The 17,472-nt window shown below is 52.0% G+C and overlaps 1 protein-coding gene across 10 annotated transcripts in view; it reads right to left on the reverse strand.

Annotated features, from left to right (window-relative positions):
- LOC101072459 (brain-specific angiogenesis inhibitor 1-associated protein 2-like) overlaps positions 1-17,472 on the reverse strand; it is a 29,875-nt gene that overhangs the window by 1,272 nt on the left and 11,131 nt on the right. Inside the window, exons 4-14 of one of the 10 annotated variants that reach the window (XR_003888432.1) lie at positions 11,406-11,467; positions 10,709-10,780; positions 9,121-9,258; positions 5,830-5,982; positions 4,523-4,765; positions 4,214-4,433; positions 3,930-4,131; positions 3,795-3,858; positions 3,556-3,709; positions 3,357-3,394; positions 292-334 (exon numbers count right to left, since the gene is read on the reverse strand). Coding sequence is in view for 9 of the 10 variants with exons in the window: in XM_011604020.2 (XP_011602322.1) it covers positions 1,764-1,848; positions 3,357-3,394; positions 3,556-3,709; positions 3,790-3,858; positions 3,930-4,131; positions 4,214-4,433; positions 4,523-4,765; positions 5,830-5,982; positions 9,121-9,258; positions 10,709-10,780; positions 11,406-11,467 (1,436 nt within the window). In the remaining variant the exon portion in view is untranslated. The other 9 variants (XM_011604023.2, XM_029835944.1, XM_029835945.1 and 6 more) reach the window with 9 other exon arrangements.

Here is a 17,472-nt window from a genome sequence, read left to right on the forward strand (position 1 = left end):
TAGCTGTGTAGTCAGCCGAGCTCAGTTAGCAAGCAATTAGTGAGGAAAACTCTATTTTTAAAAAGGGGGGCATGCAAGGTTAGTGAAGGAATTTGAAATGAAGTCAGTCTTTTACCACCCAAGGCCTGTTGGACCGGCAGAATCTGCCACATCCGCGGAAGCCAAAGGAGAGAAAAGAGCGGCGCTTAGCATCCGGCTGGAGCCGGACAGCCGATGGGAGCACAGAGAGCCGAGCAAGTAAGGAAACAAAGTGACTGGCTGGCTGAAAGATGATGGAGACTAGTGACTTACGGAGGTCCTGTTGCCTCAGAACCGGGACAATTCTGGACCCAAACTGGAAGGTAAAGAGAACCTTTGGGTTTGAAATGGTTCACCTCTTACATCATGCATGGGTCACATCTTTTTTTTTTTAAACACAGCTGGTTAGTCTGGTGTACGATGAGCACGCGTACTGATTTAAGAACAGATGGATGCAGAACAGACGTGCACACGTCATGCTAACATGCTTCATATCCTCAGAACCTGAACTGGCTGATGCAACAGCATTACACTCAAACTTTACTTGCTTTATCCAGTGAAATGACAGATACACACGATACTCATCATGTTCAAATACACACACCCGCACAGACACACACACACACACACTCCGGGCGCGCTCGGATGCTGCCGGCATTACCGGGGTTGAAATGTTTAGCACAAAAGTGGCTTTAAATGTCGGCGTGAGAGGGAAAGAAGAGCGTGAGGAAAGAACAGATTTCTCATCAGACCAGGCTGTTTATTAATATATAGAGATGTGTTTTATTTAGAATACCTTTGTAAAAAGTCACCGTACATTCAAGGTCTGTTTTCCAGTATCACATTTTCCTGGTTTTCCCCTCCACAGCATGCATAAGATGAACACTTGAACGGATGAGGAGCTTCTCATCGTCCCACCCGCCCGGGATCTTTTTCTCACAAGGACATTTTTAAAAAAAAGAAAAAAAAAAGAAGAAAAGACAACCCCACCCCCACCCCAAAAAAATATAAGGGAAGATAAAGGAAAAAACTACATAGCCACTTTGGGAATACAATCATAAATAACACTGAAATTGGCATTTAGAATAAAAGGAAATCACAGCCGTCGTCGAGGAGACGCTCGACGACTCTAGCGTCAGCGGGGGGGACAGACGGACGTTACATGGCAGCGAGGCAGTTCATTCGGACAGTCCCGGGGCAGCAAAGGTAAACAACTCAACCCAAAACAAAACTGCGTTTGCAGTGACCATGATAGACCCCGCTGGGCGGACAGAAACAAGTCATATATACGTATGTATAGATATATATACCGGATCATCCCGAAGCGCAGGAATTGTGTGTTATAGAAAAAAAAGAGAAGCAAAGTAAGGCAGATATGAGAGACTCTGGCTCTGGACGGGGAAATAACTGAAACCTTGCACAAACGAGGAAGCACAGCGACCTACAGGGGTTCCTGGAACAGTAATGTGCTGCACAGCCTGGACAAAGCTAGAAGTGTGTGTGCGTGTGTGTGTGTGAGTGTGTGTGGGGACTGGATAATACTGCGCCCACGTGTGCTTTAAAGGCCATTCAGCCGTGTGGCTTCAGAACAATGACGCAGGAGTCTGTCGGCACTTGTACAGTACATGAACATGTCCTTCAGTTGGACAAAATGACACAACCATGTACATGCATGAAAGACGAGCGGTAGCAAAGGCAGTCTCTTGAGAGGACAGTCCGCGATGGTGGACCGAGACCAGAGCTATTCAGAGTCCGTATCGCTGCACGCCCAGCAGGTAGGCCCCGCTCGGGCTGTCGCGCTCAATGCAATCCTCCAACCACCAACCGCTACTGTCCACACCGGCCCCAGCAGCAGCAGCAGCAGCAGCAGCAGCAGCAGCAGCACCCAGGATGGACGGGAAGGAGGGACAGAGGAGGGACCCGGGGAGGAAGAGAGGACAGAAAGGAGGGATGAAACTGGCCTCTTCCACCTGGAGAAGGGGTGTGTGTGGAGGCAGAGGAGGACGAGGAGGAGGAGGAGGAGGAGGAGACATGTGGACAGGCTAAAAGGAAGGGAAAGACGGGGGGGGGGGGGGGGGAGGAAGAGGCCTGTGCTATCCGGAGCTGTCTGTCTGTCTGTCTGTCTGTTCTCACACAGTCGAAATCAATTTGCCCTCAGGACTGTCACTGTGGAACAAAGAGAGAAGGAAGCTTGCCAGGTCGGACACACTCAGAGAGAAACGGAGAGAGACAAGACAGGCACAAAGAGGCGCGGCGGCGTTTAGGAGGAGCGTAGGTGGGGGGGACGCGAGGGCGCCGCCACACCTGCGACCCCAAACGCACCCGCCGTGATCGGGGGAGATGTGCGCTCCAGTGCTCCCATCAACCCGTTTGTGGGCCGGACGAGTCGCGGCCAAGGTTTGAAAACTCAGCGAGAGACGCTGTTGATGGGAGGATGGAGCCATCTCCAGGAGAGGGGGGGGGACTAGTCTGCTGGGGGGGGAGCGGGGGGGCGGCGCCCCCTGCAGAACAGTCTCCAAATACTGATAAAGAAATACACACGGTCAGAGCAGACGAGCAAAACGGAGCCCGAAGGCCCAGGCTGACAGGAAGTGATGGCTGAGGCGAGTCAGCGGGAGCTCTGCTGTCAAACTCGCGCACACACGCAAACACACGCGCGCCACATCGCTCGCTAGCCTCTTACACACAGGAGCAGCGCAGTAACCGGGGCAGGGGAGGCGTTAGGAGGCCACCCCAGGCAGCCATCGGGCGCGCTGCGGCGGCTAATTAGGAAGCTACGTCCTTCTACAGGTGCGCGGCAGTGATGAAAGTGAGCAGTTAGCTGCTAATGGCTACATGTTGGAGCTTTAGATCCAGCAATTCTCAGTTGCTCCTTACATCTCTGCACAGTCTTCACACCGAAACACTGCCCCCCCCCCCCCCCCCCAATATGCCCCTCTTTGAGCTTGTGTGTAAGGGGCTTCTTTAGTTCTCGAGTCCCACAACAAACATTTATATACACAGATAAAAAAAGAGGCACTGTCTGACTGGACGGGAACAGAAGAAGATCCTAATCTCAACCTCAAGTCTCCCTGGTCAAGCAGCACCAACCAGGCACCAGACGCTGACCTGCTTGGTCATTTAAGGCTAATAAAAATACATTAAGAGTGAAAAACAAAGATGAGAGCAGACACTAAATTAGGTTATTTAGGTCAGCTCCAAATCTGAAGATAATGAAGGTGCTTTTTATTGGGCCACCTCTACATCTGACTGGCGCCGCTTCCAACAACAATCTTTATGCCACATCAGTCATCATACCAGTCATAACTAAGGGGACGGGACAAGAAGGAGACGCTTACCTTGTGGCAAAGCGGCCATCATAATCCTCAACAGCGTTCTGAAAACATAAAGGCCATATTTTAGCTGCTGTGCCGACATTTAAACACAAGGGGGCAGCAGCCACCAGGAGGGTGGAACTGGGCCGGATTAGACAGGTAAACAGGTAAACATTCGAAGCGGAAACGTGTGTTTGCGGGTTGTTTACACACGCTAACGTACCTGTGTACCAAAGCCTGCCATGCTGTAGGGACGTGGGCGGGTCTGTGCAAGACTCTGGGCCAGCAGACGGGCGGTCAGGCCGTAGTCGGGCGTGGGCAGCGAGCCGTCGTTCTCCAGCAGGTTCCCCGTGCTGCTGCTTTTCCCGTGATGCAGGCTGCGCGAAGAGGGAAACAAAAGGTTCAGACGTGAGGTCGGCGCCCGGGTTCCTGAGAGGGCGGGAAAAATGCGGCATACTTCACTTTGAGCTTCTCGCTGTCGCTCTCGGGCAGGACGCGCGTGTAGGAGAAGGGGAACCAGCCGCGCCTGCAGAAAGCAAAGGTCACTGTTTGGGACGAACACTTATCCGTCCTCCAGACAGGTGGGACCGCGCTTACATCTTGTTCTTTTCGTTCTCGCCGTAGTGCCAGCCGTCGCGGGCTTCGGGCACGAGCAGGGTGATGACGTCTCCCTCGGAGAAGCTCAGCAGGGTGCCGTTGTCGCCTGCGGCGTGGGAGAAGATGGCCTGGACGCGGGAGCGCCCGTTCTTCTCCAGACCTGCGGCCATGGAGCTGGACCTGGGCAGGGTCCTTGTCTCTCCTGACCGGGTCACAGAGACAGACAGGATTGAGTCCGCGGCCTTTGCAGCGACTTCTCCTCGGGCCGGTTTGCTTGGTCTTACCCACGGGGTTCTTGTTCTTGGCGGGAGCGGGCCGGCGCACAGGGAGGGTGTTGGAGTAGACGTCGCTGACCTGCTTCTGGGGCTGAGCCTGAGCCTGGCCCTGGGTCTGAGGGGACGAAGGCCTCACCTGGGACAACGTGCCTCCATCCGTCCAATACTCTTCCCCGTGGACTCCGGTTGTCCCGTTGACCATGGACATGCCATCAGGGCCGATCAGCCTCTGGAATAAACCAGTTGACACGCGCGTTGACGGAGGATTTACCAGACAACCTGCTGACTCAGGAAAATAAAGGCTGTTCCTCAGCTCACCGATGGGTGTCCCAGGCCACTGCCCATGAAGACAGCAAGTTCTGGGGGGACAGGAAGAGGCGTGGCCCCGGGAATTGGGTCAGAGATGACCAGGTTGGATTTGGAGGTGTGCAGCGGGCTGGTGCCCGCGATGGCAGCAGAGCCCATCTGCTGGGCCAGGAGCATGGCCCTCTCAGGGAGCTTGTTGGGGTCTGAACAGGCCTGCTGCCACACTGGGATCTTCTGAGTCAGCAGGTCTTTGCCCTGGATGAAGGAGGCGAAGAGGGAAGACAGTGAGACGGGGAAAAGCCTCGACCGGAGCTGAATCACGTCCATCTAGGCGCCGTTTAGTTTCAGAAAGACCACAAACATCTAAACTCTTTAAAGTGATCAATTCGAATGAGCTCCGAACAGCTCTGAAAAACCACGCAGGTACGGTTGGAGAAAATGTTCCCCCTGCTCATTTTAGCTGGCGGGGGGGGGTTCGGTCTCCGACACCGTGTTGCCGAGTCATCAAACGGGCCGTCGGTGATCAAAAAACTGTTCGGTTCTTCAAGGTTTTCCTTCGACGGTGTCCTTGACCACTGCCCCGTGCTGCAGCTATGCTAATGTGCTGCGTGGGTGCAACCAAGCTGCCCACTTCAGCATCTCCGAGCCCGCGGACACCAGCGTTCCTCCTTCGACGAGCACGTGAGCGGCCAAATGGACCGGCAGATACGCGTCCGTGTGTGCAGGGGGGCGCCGCGAACGCAGGCGTGCACACGAGGAGGACGCCGTTTTTACACCAAGTTTAACAGGTGTTATCGCTTCGTGCGCGCGTGCACGTGCACCGAGCCCTCTGGGAGAGGGTTCTTCAGTTTACTGGAGGTGAATTCGCCCACGCACACCCCCATCCTGATTAATGACTGCAGTGAAAAGAGACACAGCAACACACACACACGCACACACAGAGACACACAGACTCACACACACTTAAACAGTACAAAGTGGGAGAATTTTTAACAAAAAATGATCGTAAAATTCCAGAGTTGGAAGCAAAACTAAGGGGAAACTGATGTTCCGATTTCAATCAATGGATGACGCCTGCGATGCGCCCGTCAGCTGGGGACCGTCTACAGTCGTAATGAACTTCCAAAGCGAAGAGGCCCCGGTGAGCGATCAGAGCTAATGTGACTTGAAATTAGGCGTCTCCGACCGGACGCTGGGAGTGGAAATGGAGCTGGACAGGAGGGAACCCGGAGCCGGAGACGCCGTTTTATTGGGGATGATGATGACGGGAATGAGCTCCCAGAGCAGCTGCGGAGGGGCGGCGCTGCAGCCGGACTCACCTTGCCGTGGTAAGCGCTGCTGTTCTTGGCCACGGCGCACTGGCGGTCCACCAGGAAGCAGTACCTGCGGCGCTCCTCGGACAGCGCCGTCTTGTATCCCTCGGCGATGAAGGTGTCCAGCTCAGTCTGCTTGCTGCTGATGGTCTCCACAAACTGATGAGAAAAGGGGGGAAACAAGTGAAGCAGCACAACAGGAGCCCCAGACGATCGTGTGGCCCAAAGAGGTCACAGCCGCCCCTCCCAGGTTCCGCTGTCGGACCTTTAGCCCCCCGGGGGGCGGGGGGTATTATTGAAGATCCCACCACACAGACAGGGACGTCTCAAAGACCCTCCAATCTCATTTATGTCCAACAGTGGCAGATGCAGGTGTGTGTGTGTGTGTGTGTGTGTGTGTGTGTGTGTGTGTGTGTAATGAGGGCAGTGTGATGGGGCGTCTCTATAAATGGGAGCGGTCACGCTGGGCTCCAGGATGGTCACTGACGCTGGCGGGAAGCTGCGGGCGAGACGCGGCATTTTGGGGTCCTACGCGCGCACGTCAGGAGCTGCACGGCGACAACAGGCGCTTCTCTCTAACGAGCGGCGCCGACATCTGCTGATAGATGCTGACCTACAAACGAGGGATATATTTACCGACAGGAATCTGACCTAGTAACGATTGGTTGAGGGTTCGGCTGCTTTCTTTTGGGTTTTTTTTTTCCGAATAAGGTTAAACCGACCCCGAGGATAAAAGTGCTCTTCTCGTCAAGAGAGCCACAATGTCGACTTGAACATTGGATCAAATTAATCGTGCAGATTAAATCATCTTTACGACGTGTTTGTTCACAACCAGCGATGTGCTAACAGTCTGCTAATGGCCCAAAGGTTTGAGGGTCAATCCCAGTCCCAACCAGCAGGAGACGACGCGTCGTCATTCCTTCCAGAAAAAACGTTAGCGGAGTTTATGGGCTCCGAGCTCCCACTCACGCCTTCATCTTGCCGGGGTGCATTTGAATTTGCAGCCGCCAGAGCACGCGACTTTCCCGCCGGCCACACCTGCCGGGAACACTCAGCCCTGCGGTATTCCATTAGCAGGATGAACTCAGAACTGACTTTATTCTCAAAAAAAAAACAAAAAAACAAATCGATTCTGTCTGGAACGGCGCCTGGTTAAAAGGCCAAGCCGGACCTCATTAAGGTGACAAACCCTCTCCGCTCCTCTCGTGAAATCCATACGACCCAGTTCTCCGACAACTCAAAGGTTCGCGGTGGGAAAAGCCGCCCGCTATTATATCTGCACAAACTCGGGTTACATCACAACTGGTATGACTTGTTTTGCAAAGGATTAAAAAAAGAGAGAGAAGAAGGAGCCTGTTACAGTTGGAGTTGTTTTGTGTTCGAACTTTAACTGACACATTCAGGACACAAAAAAAGAGTCAAATAAAAAAATAACAATCCGAAAGCAATAAAATGCTGCAGCGCTCGAGATGCTAATGCACCTTTAAAACAATCCATTACCCCATACTGGATTTCCAGCCAGAATTTAAGTTAAAGCCACATTTTAAGACAGATTATGAAACTCCAACTCCAGATCTCGTTCAATATTTAAACCCCAATAAGTTATAAGTATAAGTTATAAGTTATCAGAGTGATCAAAACGGGCTCCCTCGGCTATAGAACGCCCATAAAACCAGAGTTCTTTCCCACTAAAACAGAAAGTTCAGGAAACTTTTGATTAATGACTAGAGGCAGAGTGTGAGAAACTTTACCTCCAGCTCTATTGAACACATTTACAATGGGGATCTGGGGATTCGAACCGGCAACCTTCCGGTCGCAGGCTTGCTTGTCTAACCGTAGGTAAAGATTGCAGGAATGGGACCGACGTCACTGTGGTAGAATATGTTAAGGAATGTGTTATTAATAGGTTATTAATCGTGACATTATTCCACCCGGAACAGGAAGTAGGCCGTCGCCGGGGCGCCGAGCCAGCGACCACAGACGGCGTTTTCATCTCCTTCCTGTGGACTTTTATTAGTCCACACTGAAGAAAGTCTGACCAAACAAAAGGAAGCGCGGCTTTCATCCCGCTCAGATGGGTTCGCGGCACAAAAGGAGCTTATCAAGATGAAAAACTTTTGCTGGGATTTGATCAGCATTTCCCGGCTTTACACCCAGTAATGAGACGGAGCTGCGAGAGAGGAGGAGCGCGATGGACAACAATGAGGAGCGCGGAGAAGGAGATGGCGATCAATGAGCCGCGGCCACCGTCTACGGCCCCTGCCGGGCCGCGATCAAACCTATTTCACTTTTTAATGAAAGATAATAAGAAGGGCTCCGCTCACACGGATATGAAGTGATGGAGGAGGAGGGGGGGGGGGCTTTACCACTTTAACTTTCTTCTCAGCGGTTTCCTTTCAAAGCCTTCCTGTCGTTGGTACCGTCCAACGCCCGGAGTCGCTGAACGCGGGCCGAAAATGACGGAGCGGGATTGATTTCCCTCTTCGTCAAAATAGAACCGACTGCAGGTTATGAGGTCTTATGAGAGCTGATGATGCTGCGATCAGTCAGAGTCGGTGCGACTCAGATGGCTCCCGCACAGCCGTCCCGAACGCACCGAGACTGCCCGCGGCAACCTCGTGCACCTGAACCTTGACTGCAGCCGCGGCTTCCTGTGCGGATAATGACGAGCAAAGACGCCTCTAGTGGTGGGAACATGAACTGAAGCGATTCAACACCTTCCATTTTCCTACGGTGGCCTTTGAGGAACTTTTTTTGTGACCGTTTCTAGATAAGTGTGTGGCAGAAAATTTTAGCTAACACATGTTTTCTTGCATTTTTTTTAAATGAATCAAATTAGAATAATAGATTAAAAATAATATGTACTGAAAAATAGGCTACATGCTAGCAGCATGGAGGAGGACCCACATCAACATCTACGTAATAATGCAGAATAAAACCTAACTATGTACGTTGTATTCAATTTCTTTTTGGTCAATGTAGATCCTGATCAAAGCTGAAGCACACAGTCTGCTGCCGGTGTGTAGAAATGATTTGCACGGGTGTACAACTCATAATCAAACCTCCACCATTTCCCTTCCCACTCAGGGCACTTGTCACCACTGCCTTCACACCCACACTTGCATTTTACTGGTTTACTTCATGAAGAAAAAGGTTCTCTCTCTCTTTTTTTAATGAAGCTTCAACCCACATAAATTCTGCTAAAACGAGCCGATTTGGTCTGCGCACGTCGTCCTGCTAATCCGCAGTAATCCGAGACAGAGGAGGCGCCATGCGGAGCGGAGCGCCACGTCTCACCTGCATCTCCTTCTCTCCGTACTTGGACGGGTTCTTGCTGCCCTGGCTCTTCCTGCGCAGCTTCTTCAGCTCGGCCTGACACTTCTCCAGACTCTCCCCTTTGCTCTTGTGTTCCACCTGGTATTTCTTCAGGGCAGCCTGCGGGGGGCGACAGAGAGCAGACGCGACCAATTAAAAAGAGCACAAATTAAAGCGGCTCTGTTTACACCGCGAGCCAAACGAGCGAGCTGATTCCGACGCTCTCCTGACTCATCTCAAGCAGACTCGGGGGGTGTTTTTTGTTTTGCCTTTGTAAAAATAGAGCATCTATTTTATTAAGATTATTACGAAACAAATAACGTGGGACTTGAGGAACGAGCCTGGTGCTTTGTCCCACCTTTCGCGGCCCAGATCTCTTTTGTTGAATCGATTTAATTTGCCGAGCTGATGATTTATTTCACGGAAAAGAACAACAACTTTGTTTTCCAGGCTGCGCCGGAGCTCGTTGCTGTAGAAACAGTGGCCGGTGTGGAGACGCTTGTGTGGTTTTCTGGAAGAGAGGGTTCAGCACCCACATTTGCATCAGAACCAGATGGAGATAACCCAGATTTCATAACTGAGGGATGTGCAGGCAGGACCGGAGCCGGAAGTTTGGTTATTTTCACGCAAATAAGGGAGATATGCTAATCCAGGAGATTTAATCTGATTTAAAAGTGGATTGGGAAGGGGGCTCCTGTGCCTCCATCTACTGTACAGACCGTGGAACCTCTGTAACGGCGTGAATAAGCGTTTAAAATGAACATGACAGAGCAGAGAGGGACCGAGAGAGAGAGAGAGAGAGAGAGAGAGAGGGAAGCGCTGCTGGGAAAATCACGCTCTCAGAAAACAAGCGAGCCTCCCTTTCAGTCTCTCGCAATTTTGGATCATTAATTCACAAAGACTGAGACAAAATGACTGCCATCATCACTGCGGCAGATCTGTGGCAAATTCATTAAAAGTAATGGATGGCAAAACCTCTGGGATGTGCAGAGATGTTTTTGTTTTTTTTGCAGCTTCTTCTGCACTCACGTCAGACAGCAAACACGCCTGGCAGCACGTTAGAAAGGGATGATTTCACACAGACGTCTGATTTCAAATCAAGACGCATCAACAAACCCTGTTTGGGCTGTGATTTGGCATCATATCCAGTATGTGTGTGTGTGTGTGTGTCCTTTCCACAATCAAATATAATATTGGAGAGGAAATCCCATCCCCCAAAGCGACGCATGGCGATGCTGAGGCTGCAACCCACTCATTCTAAAGATAACAAATGTAGAACAGCTCTATAGACGTGCACGCACACATGCACGCACGCACACACACACACACACACACAGATACAGGTTTTTATGTAATTAGTCTACCCTTGACAGGTGAGCACACATTAAATATTGCTTCGCGTCTCCACTCTGTTCACAAATGCGTCCTTTGATCGTCTCCGAGACAAACTTTGATCGGGAGACGGCTTCACCTCCGCCTGTAATGGCTCCAGTCACATGAGGCGTCTGCAGATCTGAGGCGCCGCGCTCAGCTCTGCTGTGCAGGGAGCGGGGGAAGATCAGATACCCACCGTCAGGTAGCGGGCGTCCAGCTCCACTTTCTTCTCCAGCTCGGAGAGGAGCTCGTTGTGGAAGGACTTCAGCTGGCGAGAGAGGAGCAGAGGTCAAAGGTTAAACCCAGGAGGACTTATTTGTCGCCCATTTTCCTCAATCTTAACAGACGTTCTGACAGATTCGTTGTCGATATTGTGACACTTCACAGGCCATGAACTCATCTCACGATCCACAAACATAAAGATGAAAGTAATAACCAGCTTTAAAATATCCTCCAATCTCACATAGATGTCAGGATTTGCTGGAATATTTCGCAGTCTGAGGTATCGAGGGTGGATTAGTTAAATGCTTAGACAGGCAGAAACGGAGGTTTGATGAGTGTCTCAGGTTCCCGGAGCTCCGGGGGCACCCGCCTGACGAGAACATCTGCCTGTACATTAATTAACCAGGCGATGCCAACGCAAGCACGTGTTAACGCCGTTATTGCAATCCGCCCTCTGCGCTATTGGATTTAAACTAACTCGACATGTTTGTTCTTTTAATACCAGTTTGTGTTACTTAATTATCACGTGCACGCCCCACGGGGACGACCCGGGTCAGCGGCACTCGAACGCATCGCTGGGCTGAGCGATGATGTGCCTAAACGGCTGTTGGGGTGCTCGGGCCGGAGCCGAGTGGGCACGGCTACAAACCCTCGGAGCTTGGAATACCAACCATCTCCTCTAGCTGCACCTGGATCTGTCTGTGGACCTCAGCCATCTGGAACAGGACGTCCCCTGCGCGGAGAGACGGAGAGGGAGAAAACACAAGTGAGGAGCAGTTCGAGAGTCTGGAAGCAGAGGGGAAAAAGGTGGAAAAGCAGACAAAAGAACAGGCGGTAACGATGCAGAGCCCATGCAAGCACAAAAACACAGGACGAGCCGGAACCAGGACGATGGACGGTGGTGGAAGGTGCAGGGACAAGACAATAATAATGGATTGAAGCTATTTAAGCTTCAAACTAAACTCTGGCCTTTAAGCAGTAAGCCCAGACCTTTCTGTCTTTGATCAACACCAGGCAAATGTGAGTTCTTTAACCAAAGATGAAAACAGAGCATTTCCTTAGAGCGGAGAGAAGAGGAGCGATATGAGGAGGCCCATGCAGCTTGGAAGAGTGTTTCATCGCCATGTACCTACAGGCTGCCTCCTCTGAATGTGCAGAGCGTTGTCAAGAAAAGGAACACAAGAGAAGCGACATTGAGCGGAGGACAGGTACAGACACAATGTGACATCTGCGTGTACGGAAGACAAATGAGATGCACATTTTCCCCCGTAAGACCCAAAAGCCATTACAGCCTTAAAACATTAACAAGCTCTTTCATTCAAGTCATCGTCAAACAGAAGGGCCGTTAATGGAAAAGTTTGAATGCACGAGAATTAAGAGGGATTTCAGTGGCATTTTTACAGGAAACGCTCCGTTTGGGTGAATAAACGCAGTCGAGACCATTCAAACGTGTTGAAATCAGCGACAGTTTTAGGGACGCGTTGGAAATCAGGCAGGAAACCAAATCAGAGGAAAGCGAACTTTCCTTATCGAAGCTAAGACCAAAGATGCAGAAACCCACAAACTGGCGCAAACATCGAAAACACATCTACTTCACGCCTTGATTCATAGCCACGTCCACATAAAAGCAGAACATTCTAATGCCTGCATGAACCAAAAATACACCAAAGTGACGCCTCCTTCACATCTGCCACTGCATCACAGGGATTCAAGATTCAAGATTCAAGAGTACTTTATTGATCCCTTTAGGGGGTGTCCATCAGGGAAATTAGCATCTCCAAAGAAACGTACAGCACTGTACAAAATTTCCCACCACCATTACACACCATTAAACCTATTAAAGATAATAAAAATATAATAAAATGATGTTGCGTCTCAGGCTGTAAGGCTCCATCCGATTGGCCGAAAACCACTAGCCTAGCGACCCACGCTGCGGAAATAAGATTACCTTACTGATGTATATCTCTCTACGTATATATATGTCTACGTTTTACATGTTCATGATGACAACAGTCGGCCAGAGGGCCCCGTTGCTCCTACAGCAGGGCGGCTCGTCTCGGCGCGGCCCAACAGCCGAGCTGCCCCCCCCCACAGAAGCAGGCAGAGCATCCTGACAGTTCCCAGCAGGCCTGCTAAGAAGCTTAGAGACACTCATCCCCGATCACAGCCCTTGGAGGCTTAAAGACTCTGGCGTTCTCTCACTGGTCTGCACTAGCTGGCTCAATTAACAAATGATCAGTACAGAAACACGCGCACGCACGTGTGCTAGAAAGGTGCAGCATGAATGAGTCTCCATCTTTTCATCTGTAATTTCACTACTGTATGATGACTGAAGCCAAAGGATTGACAGAGGGGAAAAAAAATGAATAAAAAAAAAAAAATCACACTTTGGAGATGCAAATAGTTGCCATGGCAACTCCGATATCGTATCACCGACGACAACAGCAACAGAAACCTTTCTGGCCAGTTAGCAGGGGGAAAAAATCCAATCCAGACTCGATAAAGAGAATCAGATAGAATAGAAACGCTGCGTGCGGCGTTATTGCAGAGAGGCTGGTCGGCGTGGCGACACAACCCACGAGGCCGCGCACAGACGCAGACAAGAACGCCGCAGAAACTGACACGAAAAGGGAAAGGCACATCCGGTAAAACCACCCCGGACGGCTGGTGATTATTGACTCAAGCCTTCCAGGCTCGCCTCGACCCCGCCTGCATCGCCAGCGGAGGGAAACAATGGCTCCTTTGTGCTTCGGCGAGCGTAGCGCGATGTGCACCTGCAGCTCTGCAACAGGCATCCACACGCCTGCTATAGCTTAAACCACTGAGTCAGAGAGAGGCGCGGGGCCGCGGGACACGGGCGCACACGAACAGACTGTCCCGCTGAAGGATGACATCAGCCTGTGTAGCTGGATCGACCGCTTGTGTAACAGAAGCAGCGTTGGCGCCCACACAGGTGGGGAAGAAGAAGAAAAAAAAAACAGAATGTGGGCTACGGAGCAGAAATGAAATATATATTAGTGCGGGGTGGGGGGGGTGGAACAGTTGGAGAGAGACAGCGATGGAAGGAGGGGTGGAGGTGGATGGTGAGATAGCGAATCGCAGCTGAAGGTCAAACTGGATTCACCGCGGGTTGTCATGGAAGCGGGGCTAATGCTAGGTTTGTTTCCATGGGAGAAGTTGTGAGATGAGGGGCAGCGGTGGCAGAGTGTTGCAGAGCAAAGCCTGAGTCAGTCGGCTCCGTCGGCATCGACGCCGGCTGGGAGAGAAGAAGCGGAGCGCGTCCCACCAGAGGAGGCGCGGGCTCCGCCGCAGCGGGCTGATGCTAACAGCTGCCTAGCACGCCGAGATCCACGATGGAAACCAGGCGCTAATGTGCGAGGTCCAGATATCAGCATCTGTGTGCCACACCTGGCTGGACCCCGCCACAGGTGACTCCCTATCGCGTTTGTCCTAAAATCGGAGCGGGCCTCGGAGCGGTGACGAGGTCGCGGGCGCTCTTGGCGGGTCTGTGGGGCAGGGATTGCTGGACCAGGCTGCCAGCAGCAAATCCAGACCATCTGCTCTCAGCCAGTCAAAGTCTGGCCTCTTAAACGACCTCCAACAAACACAGAACCTGACTCACGTTGGCCGACACGCAGCCGAGGCCTCCCGAGCCGATAACGGCGTGATGCAACAGCGCCGACTGGAACACTGATGCAATACCGGGGGGCTCTGCGGCGAGGCCCGCGGCTCCAGGAAGAGCCTGCGGAGTCTAAACTTCGTTCCAGCACAGAATCAGCGGACCGAAAAGAGCAACGGGGTTGAAGTTACAACCCCACTTTAAAAAAAGCAAAGTTCCCTCACACTGGGGGGGGTGTTGTGCGTGGCGTTCCAGGCCACGCATAGCTGTGGAATCCTCCGAAGTTCTGGAGCGTATTTTCCCGTTTGCTCACTGCGGCAAAAAAACCAAAGGAGGAGCAGAGCTAAAAAAAGAGCAGCATAAAAGAGAAACAGATGTTGTTGGAGGGCATTTTGGGCAGACGGGGAACTGGGAGAAGCTCCCTCCAGAAGGCGCCAACAGGTGACGGCTCGCTGTAACAGGAAGTGAACTGGGCCTTTGAGCGGAGGCGGCGAGTTGAAGAAAATGCCGAGTCATGCAGCTCTGTGCTGACACAGGTTTAACCTGGGTCGCGAACCGAACCCAACTGTTGGTTTTTTCCAGTCTAAAGGTCTCTGAGAGACCTTCAACCTGAAGCCACTGCGCATGAATGAAACCAGGGATCAGCTAAAAATCAGAAAAAAGGCTGCTCGATGTCCCCCATCAGGTGTCCTGCCCACAGCGGCCATTTTGGCTCTTTTAGGGAAGTCACTGGCAGAAACCTGCTGATCCGCTCAGCTCAATACGTGACAGCAGTGATGCGTGGGCGCTCTAATTTAGAACACGTGTCTGCTGGAGAACATCTGGGTCGCCTTAAGACGGTTGGTACATTTATTACTTCAAAGCAGCTGCTTTGAAGTAATAAATATTCCATACCAACGACGGCGATCCTGGCATCAAGCGCAGCAGAAAGTGAATCTCGTAGACACGTTTCCGAAGACGAGGCGAGGACGGGAAAAACCGCCGCTGACGCCGCAGTTTAGCGCTGGAGTTCAGGCTGAGTTTAGGGTCCACTGCATTTATCGCAGCGTCTGAAATGCAAATGCACGGGCGGTGGGGGGTGGCGGGGGGTGGGGGGTGACGTAGATCCGCAGCATACTGGTTCTGCCACTTTATCACACGGGCCGGAGCTGTTCCAATCCCCGCATCGGCGCCCGTGACCAGCTGCACCCGAGCTCACCTCTGCTGCTGCGGAGGGCAATTTGACAGTGTGGAGAGAGTGTGTGGTGGGGGGGGGTATTGGCTTCCCGTCATGCAGTGCGTGTCTCAGAAATAGAGCAGGGACCCCTGGGATGGTGGCAGGGAGCTAAGAAAAGAGCTCCTCGGCTCGCTCTCATTTAAACAGGGACAGGTGGAGGTGGGCCAGAGTCACCACGGAGCCACGGAGAGGGGGAACGAGGCGTTCAGGATCCTCCGCACAGCCGTTTAATCGGTGGGGATCCTCCCATACGCAAACCCCCGCTGTTATCAGCACAGCCCGATCACCGTCTTTAAATGAGCCCTTACGGCCCCCATCCATTAACCTAAAAAAGACAGTTGTGCCACATCAGTACGCAGCCTCATCCCCCCATGAGAACCCCCCCATCAGGCAATCACTTGGAGTTTTCTCCACAGCGGACCAAGCAACACCAGCTGGCTACAGTTATGTAACATGACTCCCCCCCCCCTTTTTTCCCTTCCCCTCATGCATGTAATTTCCCAAAAGGCACATCTTTGTGCTGAATCATACGTTTGTGTTATTAAGTCGATAAGAGGGGGCAAAAGACATCGGATTTTCCTCCAGCGAGGGACGTCAAACTGTAAACACTTCACATTCCTGTTCGGATTGGTTGGAATCATTAAAGCGGAGCGGCTCAAGAGATGCTTGATTGCCAGCCAGAGGACAGAATAAAGAGGAGGGGGGGTCAAATATGCGGTATTCAGTTTGTAGTCTGATGCAAACACGAGGAGGGAGCGGAGAGGAACGCACCCAGCTAAGGAGAGAATCTGCTTCGCCTGGAAGTTCAGAAACGCTCGGAGCAGGAAGGAGCCTCCACATGCAGGGATGAACAAACTGGGCCTGCTCGGCTCCCTTTGACGCTCGTGGTCATCGTCTTTTCAAATGTACTAAAATACACAGCGCACTCAGACGGGCGGGGCTCCCAAATTACAGCACACGGGGTTCGTTACCCACGCAGCAAGTCGCATTTCCGATTCTTTTTTGTTCTTATCTGAAGTTGAAGGGATCAGGATTAGCGGCAAGGACCTGATTGAAGTCTGGGCGAAGGTAAAACTAGCTTAATGTTCCCACAATCCCGCGAACATCAAGCCGCTCAACTGTGCACCCGTGAACGCAACGCGCACTGGTTCGCGGCCTGGATGGTAGCGAGCGGGAGGCGGAGCCGCTTGGGTCGTGGCGGTGTTCAGGAACGTCCACTGTGTGACTGGATGTTTGGGTGGTGCTAAAAACAAAGTAAAGACTTCGGAGAGAAGAGCTAAAACCGGGAAGGTTACGTGGGCCTTTTCCAAGTTTGGAAGTGGTTTTCAGGCGGAGCCAAAAAGGGTATTCAGAGGAACAGAAGCCGATAGGTTGGGACTGTCGTAAACATCCGATCCCACGGCGTCGTTCTCCAACATTCCCTTAGAAGGGCTGGAAAGTCCTGAATGTCACTTCAGAAAGGAGGGTGAGAGAAGAGATGGATGGCAGACAAAGAGGGAGAGAAAAGAGAGAGGAAGGCAACGCAGGTGTGTGTGCGTGCTCGTGTGTGTGTGTGCATGCGTCCGTGTGTGTGTGGGTGGGTGGCAAAAGTGACAGGCGATGATTAGGGCAACCAGAGGAGGATATGTGGGAGGGAGTGTGTGGGAGTAGAGGGGCCGGCAAGAGAGAGCGAGCGAGAGACCTAAAGAGAGAACTGCGGATTAAAAGAGCATTCCCGCTGTCTAAACTCTGAGGAACGATGAGAGCTTCACATATGGGAAAGCCGTGAACCTATGCAGCTGCACTGGCATTCCCGTTTGAAGCATGATGTTTCCGCATGTGGAAGTCAGGAGGGATGGGGGGGGGGGGGGGGGGGGGCGGAGAGCAGCTGCTGACTCGTAGGCGTGTAGGTGGGAGGCTTTTC

Source organism: Takifugu rubripes, chromosome 5 (assembly GCF_901000725.2).
Source record: "Takifugu rubripes chromosome 5, fTakRub1.2, whole genome shotgun sequence".
Lineage (NCBI taxonomy): Eukaryota > Metazoa > Chordata > Actinopteri > Tetraodontiformes > Tetraodontidae > Takifugu > Takifugu rubripes.